The 11,310-nt window shown below is 40.7% G+C and overlaps 1 protein-coding gene across 1 annotated transcript in view; it reads left to right on the top strand.

Moving 5' to 3' along the window:
* Positions 1–10,401, top strand: part of GPR158 (G protein-coupled receptor 158) — a 150,006-nt gene extending 139,605 nt beyond the window's left edge. Inside the window, exons 9-11 of the mRNA XM_042477554.1 lie at positions 3,943–4,048; positions 5,773–5,919; positions 7,158–10,401. Coding sequence (XP_042333488.1) covers positions 3,943–4,048; positions 5,773–5,919; positions 7,158–8,609 — 1,705 coding nt within the window. The 3' untranslated portion in view covers positions 8,610–10,401. The remainder of the gene's footprint in view (positions 1–3,942; positions 4,049–5,772; positions 5,920–7,157) is intronic.
* Positions 10,402–11,310: the final 909 nt, after the last annotated feature.

Raw genomic sequence — 11,310 nt, 5'->3', positions numbered from 1 at the left:
TCCGAGGGAGTGCATTCCATTGTCGAACAGCCCTTACTGTCAGGAAGTTCCTCCTAATGTTCAAGTGGAATCTCTTTTCCTGGAGCTTGCATCCATTGTTCCGGGTCCTGTTTTCTGGAGCAGCAGAAAACAAGCTTGCTCCCTCTTCAACATGACATCCTTTCAAATATTTAAACAGGGCTATCATATCGCCTCTTAACCTTCTTTTCTCCAGGCTAAACATCCCCAGCTCCCTAAGTCGTTCCTCATAGGGCATGGTTTCCAGACCCTTCACCATTTTTGTCACCCTTCTTTGGACACGCTCCAGTTTCTCAATGTCCTTTCTGAATTGTGGTGCCCAGAACTGGACACAATATTCTAGGTGGGGCCTGACCAGAGCAGAATACAGTGGCACTATTACTTCTCTTGATCTAGACACTATACTTCTATTGATGCAGCCTAAAATAGCATTGGCCTTTTTAGCTGCCGCATCACACTGTTGACTCATGTTCAACTTGTGGTCTACTTGGACTCCTAGATCCCTTTCACACGTAGTTTCCTTCAGCCAGGTGTCACCCATCCTATATCTGTGCATTTTATTTTTCCGCCCTAAGTGCAATACCTTACATTTCTCCGTGTTGAATTTAATTTTGTTAGCTTTGGCCCAGCTTTCTAGTCTGTTCAGGTCATTTTGAATCTTGATCCTGTCCTCTGGGGTATTAGCTATTCCCCCTAATTTGGTGTCATCTGCAAATTTGATAAGTATGCTCCCAATTCTGTCATCCAGGTCATTGATAAAGATGTTGAATAGCACTGGGCCCAGGACAGAGCCCTGTGGGACCCCACTGGTCACTTCTCTCCAGGATGAAAAGGAGCCATTGTTGACCACCCTTTGGGTTCGGCCGGTCAACCAATTACAGATCCATGTAACAGTTCCTTTGTTTAGCCCACATTTTACAAGCTTGTTTGCAAGAATGTCATGGGGAACCTTGTCAAAGGCCTTACTGAAATCAAGATATACTATATCCACAGCATTCCCTTCATCTACCAAGCTGGTAATTTTATCAAAGAAAGAGATTAGGTTTGTCTGGCATGACTTGTTTCTCTGAAACCCATGTTGACTTTTTGTGATTATGGCATTGCCTTCTAGATGTTCACAGACTCTCTGTTTAATGATCTGCTCCAGAATCTTTCCTGGTATTGATGTCAGACTAACTGGACGATAATTGTTGGGATCCTCTTTTTTCCCCTTTTTGAAGATGGGGACAACGTTTGCCCTCCGCCAGTCTGCTGGGATCTCTCCTGTTTTCCAGGAGTTTTCAAAGATTATTGCCAATGGCTCCGATATTACATTTGCCAGTTCTTTTAATACCCTTGGATGGAGTTCATCTGGTCCCGGAGACTTAAATTCATTTAGATTAATAAGGTGTTCCTCTACTATCTCTTTACTTATTCTGTGCTGAAATTCCGCTATTCTGTCCTCTGCTCCATTATCCTCAGGTTGAGCACCCTTTGCCTTTTCTGAGAAGACTGTGGCAAAGAAGGTGTTGAGTAATTCTGCCTTTTCTCTGTCTTCTGTTAGCATTTTGCAATCTTCTCCACGGAGTGACCCTACCGTTTCCTTCTTCTTCCTTTTGCTGCGGACATATCCAAAAAAGCCCTTTTTATTGTTCTTAACCTCTCTAGCAAGCCTGAGTTCATTCTGCGCTTTAGCTTTTCTGACTTTACCCCTACACATGCCTGCTATTTCTTTGAATTCCTTTTTTGTGATTTCCCCCCTTTTCCATTTCTTATACATGTTCCGTTTCAAACTTACCTCCAGTCTTTCATCCCATTCTAGAGTGGAATCACACCCCAGGAGCTTTATGATTGATTGGATCTTTCCCTGTGAGAGTGGAGAGTAGGATTGCCAGGTCACAGGCTGTTGACTGAACTCTCAGCAAATTTCTGTGTTTCTGTGGGAGGAAGAAGATTGTTTTTTGTATGTGAAGAGCCTTCAAATTTTAAAGTAAATTTCCTTTTTAGGAAAAAAAATACTTCTGCTGAATTTAAATGATCTGAACATTCAAAATGTGTAGAAATTACTCTTGAGATCTATAGGAATGTTAGAAAGCATTTGGGGTGAATAACTTCTGATTTCCCCAAAAAACATATTTGGGGTGGTAGGACACCCTATGCACCACAAACAATCTTGGAATCACATGTAGTCTTTGGATCACATCTTCCCCACCAGCGCTACCCTGGCCATCCATCTCTTGCCATTTGAAGCTGGTGCCAGCGCTTTCTGGCTCAACATTAATGTGTTTGAATATGAGTTGCAGTTGTACAAAGCTGATGCCAGGAACAAGGGACGGTACTGGGGAGAGAGGTAGGTGGCACATACATGTAGGCCTGTCATGATATTTGAAGCAAGGCGGGTGTACAAGTATGAAGACTCATGAGCCTTCTTGGTGACAGTCGCACAGGGTGTAAGGGGAGGAAATTCTCCAAGCACTGCCTGGTGAGCATTTTTCAAACCTCAGCATTAGCACAAGGCCTGAAAAAACTGCCCACCTGTCACAATGTAGATAAAACCATATGGGATGGAATGGCAGCGAGTACTACAGCTACTGGCTACAGTTTGATGGCTCATCCATCAAAGTAACTTGACTGACACTGGGTACTTTAAATCTTGACTTGGAATGGATTATTGACTTGGAATGAGCTAAGAGAACCAAGTGTGGCCCCACCTTAAGTCACCCAACCATGGATGATATTTCTCAGTGGTTTCATGCAGATGTAAAATAACATGGGGAACAAGGTCAGCCCCCTAAACAAGAAATCCAGCAGAAGCTTCTTAGCATCACGTTCTGGGAAAGTCTCATAATTAAATCCATAGATCCAAACCCACTATGAAGCCTGAGGTCCTGCACTGGGAGATGTATTATAAAGTTCCTCAATGGTGGAGCTATGATATGCCTCTCTTCTCCTCTCCTACAGGACTCACCTCCATGACCATGTAGAACCCAATGGAGATCAGAAGACAACTGAGAAGCATCTGGCTGTGTGATTATAGCCAGAAGCACAATGATGGCAGGACTTCCATGACTTCTGGAGGTCCCAGGGGTGGCTTAGTTGTCATGTTCCTGGCTGTCCATCCATACATGGCCATATTGGGGGGGGGGGGGAGAAATAGCATGAAAATGTGGGTTTTCAAGGATTCTTAAGTCACTGTATTGAAGTAAAGAATTCCAGCCTCTTCTACAGCCATAAAAAGGAGATACTCGGGCATACATTGGGCTGAATCCTTGTGTATGTCACTAATAGGATGCCAGCTGATGTCTCCTGACCCCATACCAATCAGGCAGCCTAAGGCAATAAGATGTTCTTTATTCGCCATATCTAACTCCCAACTCTAATCATTCTCTAAAGTGACCAGGGCCATTTCAGTCCTATAAAGCATATCAGAACCAGCTGGTAGGGGAGGGAAATCTAAACCAGTGGTAGGCAGTTTCAGAGATCCAGTATCCATTTTATCCTTCCCTGAGAAATTGATGGCCCACACTTGCCCATGCTCTCTGGGTAGATTTTGGGAACTGTAGTAGAAAGGTAACTTTTGCAGGCCCTGGTCAGGGCTACTTCATACTTCAAAGCCTTGCAAGTTTCTACTTCATTGGGAATTAAATGCAGTGATGCCTCTGCACACCCAGCCCACACTCATAATCGCTATGTGCACATTAGTTCTCTCACATGTGCCTGAGGAGAAAAGCCCGAGGATCAGGGTGTGTGGGTGAGTCTGTGTGTTCAGGGAGAGCCAAACAATACTGTAGTATTCAGTGGAGTAATGTAAGACCGGCATCTTTAATTTTGGAGGTTTTTGTCTTTATAAATGTTGTCAAGAACGTTTAAAAATCTGACATTCAGTACGTGGGAGGAGAGAGGAGGAATAGACATTTACCAACCTTGTGTGAATTCTATTTTCAGGTTTAGTCTTGCCTCAAGACTTCAGTCTGATTGGATGCTGATGCTGTTCTTTGCACACACACACTTGACTGTGACAGTCACCATTGGATTACTTCTCGTCCCGAAGGTATTCTTTCTCCACCAGTTTTTCTTGTCAAGTTTCTCAGGACAACTGCCTGTTATACAGAGAACCCTGACTAGAACAGTTTTCCAGTGCTTTTTAAACAAATTCAAAATGGTTGCATAGAGTTCCAAATAAGATAGGAACAATTGCCTTCAGGGATGGGGAGTTGTATAATCCCCTTCTCTCATGCTGTTTCCACCATCTAAATCACCTTCCAAAATTACTCTGAGATCCATGGGGAAGGAAATAAAAGGAACCCCTGCAATGCTGCTGCTCTAATCTAATCTGAACCTCCTGGAGTTGTTATTAAGATATTCCACTGAGATCTCACACTTAATGTGTACTTTGGCTCTTTATATGATCAATATAACTTAGCAGCAACTGTTTTTTGTTGAATAAGGAAGCAGCCTGAGAGAAATCTTCTGAAGTTTTAAGAAATGTTTAGGCTAATTCACAAACTGTATATCTATCCTATATTTCTATCTTGTCTATATTGATCTAGGTAGAAGAATGAAAGGAGACAACGTCCCTCGTGCTATGTCATAGTCCCAAAACTTTTATTAGAGTGTTCTAATACTCAGAAGGTCCACTTTGGTTGAGAGTGCAGACTGCAACTCCATATATTTCTGATAACAGCCTCTAAAGAAGCCCAATTGTAATCCCCGAATTCTTTCCATCTCTAGTGCAATAAACCCACTCTGGGTTTTATTGCAGACTTTAAAAAAATAGCTGAGTTGTTTGGGATCTAGGATTCAGTATCTTTGGGCAGCTGCTATATAGTCAACAATAAAAGCCAGGGCAGATTCACCTCATCCAGGCATTTAAAAAGGTCAGAAGAGGTGCCAGGGTAGAGAGAGCAGCAGGGGGTGGGTGCTTCTTTCAGGTGCTCCTGGAAAAGACTAGGGCCAGGCTCTCGCCTTTTACCACTCAAAGAAGGGGTTGGTTTCTGTTTTGATAAGAATTAAAAGTACAGTACTTACATTGACATGTAGAAAAGTCAACCCAGTTTTTTTTTACTTAGATTTCTAGACTTATACATGAATATATACAATAATTAGTGCAAGTGAGTTTGCCAGGCCCCAATGGGTCCTCCTCCAGCTACGCCCTTGCATCAGCCCACCAAGTAAGAAATAGTTTTTGTGTCCCATTAGAAAACAAATAGTGCATGCTTTTTCGTTATTATTTATTACCTTGACCAAATTGCAAAGGGATCTTGTAGCACCTTTGAGACGAATGGAGAGAAAGAAAGAAATTGGTGGCATAAGCTTTTGGGAGCTTAAGTCCATCTTCTCCACCGCTGCTCCGAAGTTATGGAATGAGGAGATCTGCCACATTTCCACTCTTACAGCCTTTAAGAAGGCCCTTAAGACCGATCCCTTCTAGAAGGCCTTCCCAACCTAGTTTCCTCTCCCCGGATATGAATATGAAAATGACTCGATCGTGATCAATGTCTCTCTATTCACCCAATTTTCCTCAATTTTTATCCTATTGTGTTTTAGTATTTTTAAATTGTCATTATCCTATATTGTAGTTTTATAATTGGGATGGGGGCTGGGAAGGAATTCATTTTGAATTTTATTGTATTTTTAATGTATTTTTACTGTTGTAACCTGCCCAGATTCCTCGTGATTGGGCGGGTTATAAATAAATCATTTATTATTATTATTATTATTATTATTATTATTTCCTCAGATTTATTAACTTTGTAATCTCATGTATTCTTCCAGTTTTCCCATTCAAGCAATAATCCAAGAGATGATATAGCTACTGAAGCATATGAAGATGAACTTGACATGAGAAGGTCTGGATCATATTTAAACAGCAGCATCAATTCAGCTTGGAGTGAGCACAGTTTGGACCCAGAAGATATTAGGGTATGTTGACCTACTAAATTAAACAGGCAGTTCATCTCCAGTTTTATTAAATTAGGACTAAACTGGTCCATTTTGACCAGCTCATTCTCATAAATGCCAATTTAGTCCTAATAAAAGCTATAGTGTAGTAAAAGCTATCCAGTGAAAACAAGGATATACACACACACATATACATATACATATACATTGCTGAGACTTTAGTTGTGACAGGTCATCAAAAGAGAGTCATCATGGTGTAGTGGTTTGAGTGTTGGATTAGGACTTTGGGAAATTATACTCCATGTTTGAACTTATCCAGAGCAACCCACTGGGTGACCTTGGGCAAGTCCCACTCTTAGTTTTATAGGCATTCAGTGACAAACCTCCTCAGGACAAATCTTGCCAAGAACTATGGATAGGTTCATCTTAGAGTTGCCATAAGTCAGAAATGACTTGATGAGCACACAACAACAACAACAAGGCTGTCACAGGTGAGAGAAGTCACCTCCACTGTGAGAACAAGACAGCAGGTTTTTTTTCCTGTTCCCTCCTCCCGAATTTTATGCAAAATTAATGCCTTTTCAACTTATGAAGCTAAGCACACACACAAGGGTAGAATGGCCATGAAGACACAAACAGTCCAGCTTATGCTGTGACTTTTAATCACCTATGCAAAAATGCAATAATTATCACATTTTTTCAGTTTTGCATCTTGTATAGAAATATGCAAAATAAAGTATAACATGAACACAATTTCTCAGAGACTCACCAATTCCCTCAACACACCAAATTTGCATGAAATGAAAAATCTAGGACAAAAGATGCTTAGTGGTATTTTAGATCTTTTGAAGAATTCCTTTAGATTATTGTAATCACATTGTGCTAAACTATATGAAATATGATGCACTTTACCCTTCACCAGACTTTAAATCCCTGGGCTCCATAGCATATTGGCATGGCAGATAAAGTGTAGAGTGTGAAAAGGTCTGTTTGGGCAACAATTTTATTTTATTGAAAATCTAAAACTTTCATGAGAAGAAACCAAGACTATCCTGTGTCATTTTGAGTCAAAATGTCCTTCATAACTGAGAGGATTTCAATTTGGATTTCTCACTGTCCAAACTCAAAGCTTATGAAAGTTCCTTTGTTTAGAGTACAGCTTCCAGAATCCTGCAGAGGGATCCAACCTTCTTGCTACTGTCCCACTCTGACTTTGAATTAATATGTATAGTTCTTAATAGTTTTTCTTTCTTCTGCAGGATGAACTGAAGAAATTGTATGCCCAGCTAGAGATCTATAAGAGGAAAAAGATGATCACCAACAATCCTCACCTCCAGAAAAAGAGGTGCTCCAAAAAGGGCTTGGGTCGTTCAATTATGCGAAGAATTACTGAAATCCCCGAGACAGTCACCAGACAGTGCTCACGGGAAGAAAAGGACCTTTTGGAGCATGGAGTTTCAAAGAATCCTGCTGTAACAAAGAAAAACCCACCAGATTCTGGTGGGCACATCAAGCCAAAGGAGGAATCATTGAGAAACAGAGTCTTCTCATTGAAAAAGTCTCACAGCACTTACGACCACGTGCGAGACCCAACGGAAGAGTCAAATAGCTTAACTACAGAAAGTGTGGAAGTCATAACAGCTACAGAGAACTCCTTGCTGGATTCTCTCCCAGGGAAAAAAACTACCAAAAAAGCAGTGGAAAAAAATGAAGCTGTGCCCACTGAAAATGTCCCTTTAGTGTGTAAATCAGTGAGCGCTCATAATTTAAGTGCAGACAAGAAACCCCTCCACCCGAGAACATCTGTGTTACAGAAATCGCTTAGTGTTATTGCCAGTGCCAAAGAGAAAACACTGGGGTTAGCAGGGAAAGTGCAGAATGAAGAAAGCAGCAAATCCCACAAGTCTCAACAAAAGGGCAAAGAGACAAGCAAAAAGCAGTCAGGCTCAGAGAAAAATGACTCTAAAGATTCCCATAGAAAAAACTCTGCCCACACAGAAGAGTCAAGGAAGCCTCACAAATCAGGCATAATGAAGCAACAGAGATCCAACCAGACCTCTGGAAATCCTGATGCAGGAGCAGGTAAGTCTCAGCAGAAGAATAATGTTGATATAGGAGACGTTTGCCCTTGGGAAGTATATAACCAGAGCCCAGGGACAGGGGCTTCTGATTCTAAAGTTCAAAAGCATGTGTCCATTGCTTCCTCTGAATCTGAGAAACACCAGCTGAAAGGCAAAGCTTCTGAAGGTCATCAGCTACCCAATCAAAAGAGCACAGATAGATGTGAAGTTTGCCCCTGGGAAACCCAAGTAGAAGTTGTGGAAGAGCAGAAAAAACATTTGAGCCCCAAGTCTCAACAGGAAGCTCCTGGACTCAAAGGTGAAAATGTTAATAAACATTATGTCACAGAGGTTTGCGGTGAAGATCCCAAGGAACAGATCCAAAAGGCCACCACACAAACCGTAGAGAAAGATTTTCTCAATAAACTGGGAGATCAGACCAAAAGTACATCCACTTCTCCAGCGGGGAGAATGCTTCCCTCTGATTCTACTAAGTCAACAACTAGTAACTCACAGAAACCCTTAACATCTCGGGTAGATGTCTGTCCCTGGGAGTTTGAGACGCCAGAGTTACCAAAAGTGGAAAAAAGTATAGCTTTATCAAATGCAACCAGTTTAAGCTCAAATAAAACATCCACACATCACAAATAAGAGGACTTGGACTGTGAAAAAAGAGACAGAGGGCATAAAAGAGGGAGAAAGGCCAGAAGGAGCTGCAGGTTCCAAAGAAGCATCACTTAACCAGGTGATGAGCATGTTGAACATGTAGGAACTAGGCAAAGTCAGTTGTATCTTGTTTGTCTGTTTATCATTGAGTGCCAACAGTGTTATCAGTGTGATCCAGGCCCAATACAGTTCCTTCTCCTAGTTCCTAAAGAGTTTACATTCCAGATGAATGAAACCATGCCTTTAGAATTTTATTTTATATTTTATTTTTGCAAAATGTATGGGCTTGGGAAGTAGTAATTTTAAAGTACCTGAAATCAAGTGTAATTATTCCTGAAGGCCCTATGTTGGCTGCAAGTGGGCATGAATTCATTAAATACCATATTATCTAATGGAGTTGTTCTAAAAAGCTTTGAATCAGATGCATAATACCAGTGAGACTTTAAGTAAATAGATGATTGGGATAACTACTATACCAGTGAGCAACTTCCAGAAACAAAAGTGATGACTTTTCACATTCTTTCATCTCTAGCCTTGATAGCACTGCTAATGTACTGCATCCCCCAGTTATATTTTTATATGATTGCTCCCATTTTTCTTATAAATGTACGTACTCTGTTGTGTCTCATGTTAAAGCATTCCAGTTTCTATAATGTTTGCAAATAACTTTGATATGATTATGTGGCACAACACATTTATGCAATCTGCAGATAATCTAATGTTGCATTTTTTAAAAAAGCAGCTCTAGACATTTGTTTATTTCTAGGATGTTTTGCAAGCTCCCACTGGCTCATGAAGCCATAAGAAAAACACTGGGGTTTTTTCTGTTGTGGTTTCTGTTGTGGGTTTGTTGTTTTACTCTGTTACTTCCAATTATGATTTAATACTGTATGATTCAGGGGTTTTATACGAGGTATGTTTCATGTCTTGCACTTGTCCATTTATGATCTTTACTAGCAGAAGCCGTCACCATAGGGGGATGCATACTCTGATAATCATGGTGGTATTTCTATAGAAACAAGGCACTGTTCCAAAATAAATCTGAAAACAACATATCTGTTGTTTCTCAGAAAACTGGGAAACATTGTTTAGCATTCCAGAGGTACTGCTTTAATAATTCCTCATCGTGATCTTGCTCAGTGTTTTACACTGAGCACATTAGAAGGGAAGAAAAATGTTGAAGGTAGAAAATATATTCTGATGAGTGTGTATACCTTTCTTTTTTCTTTTTTGATAATACTGTCAGAATTCATTTTAGGAAGCGGTTTTAACTTGCGAGGCCTTGTTTATCATATTGTTAAATTTAAAAGATCAGAAAGTGAGGAGACCTCCCTGACCTTATCTACACCAATTAAGAAAGTGAGTGACAGGAAAATGAAGGCAGGGGATTCCCATTCTTTATTAAGCACTTGCTGAGAATTTGTACAGCCAGATCCTATGCATGTTTACTCAGAAACAAGCTCTGTTGAGTTCAGTGGAGTTTGCTCCCAAGTAAACTTGCAGATTAAGGATTGCAGCCTTAATCTGCTGAATGTTTTGTAAACCTTATTATTAATCATTTTATAGCACTTTTAATGTTGATAAATACCTTATAGTCTACCTTACCTCCATCCCCCATCCCATTGCTGACCATGGTTGCCAGTGTCTGACCTAGATATTGTCACTGTTGCTTTAACACCAGATCTGTCACCCAGCATTCTAGAAATGCATCCCTAATCCCAATGCTACAGCTGTGCAGCGATTCATTTCATTATCTTGTTACTAGCAAGACTCCAGTTTTGCCTTATAGTGGGTGGGTGGGTGGGGAGTGAATGGCAAAGGACTCCATTGCTGTTAGTTTTGCTCCATATTATGGGTAGGGATGCCCCAGCAACCTGAGCAGTTGGAGGTTCCATGTCAACACTACCAGACAAGAGAATGCTGGAGAGTTAAGGAGTTGCAATTCTATTTGCAGGAAATATATGAAGGCAAAAAACCATGCCTTTCAAGGCAGAAGTTTTCCCTGAGACCAAAGTGGCTAGCTAAACTGCTGAATTCCACACATAATCTTACATCTTTCCATGCTCCACCGGAGCAAGACGTCTATCATTTTCTTTATATTTTTAATGGATATCCCATTTGAACTTATAGATGGATTCCTTTCAGGAAACTTTTCTGGAAACCAGAGCTTGGGAAACTTATCCCAATTCCCAGAATCCCACAGTCAGCATGGTCACTGATAATGTTGCTGAGATATTATGAGAGATGTAGTCCATTTAAATAACTTTTCCAAGCTTTGGTCTTCTTAACGATTTGTACCCACAGATGAAAAATCCAGTGATCATTCTGGACAATTAACTAGTTTTTCCACCCAGGAGGAATATTCAGATGATATGTAACAAAAGAGAAAGATCTACCAATCACATTATGTCTCTTTGCCTCATCTTTCTTGTAATTTTGAGGAACAACAATGTATTTATTATTGTTTTTTGCATCATCTAGTCCCCATGGCTAGTTGTCAGTGACCTGAGGCAGAAGCAGAAAAAAGATATTCACAGTGCAGTTTCATGTTGTGCTTACTGAAATATAATTGGGAAGGGGGAAGACTATATAGCGTTGTATGACATCTCTTTCAGATAAGACCAGCCTTACCATTCAGGAGAGTGAGCCTGAGATGCTGTGAGATGGTCTGGTAATGGAACTTGGC

The sequence above is a fragment of the Sceloporus undulatus genome, chromosome 6, assembly GCF_019175285.1.
Source record: "Sceloporus undulatus isolate JIND9_A2432 ecotype Alabama chromosome 6, SceUnd_v1.1, whole genome shotgun sequence".
Taxonomy (NCBI): Eukaryota; Metazoa; Chordata; class Lepidosauria; order Squamata; family Phrynosomatidae; genus Sceloporus; species Sceloporus undulatus.
This window is presented reverse-complemented; position numbering and strand designations above follow the sequence as displayed.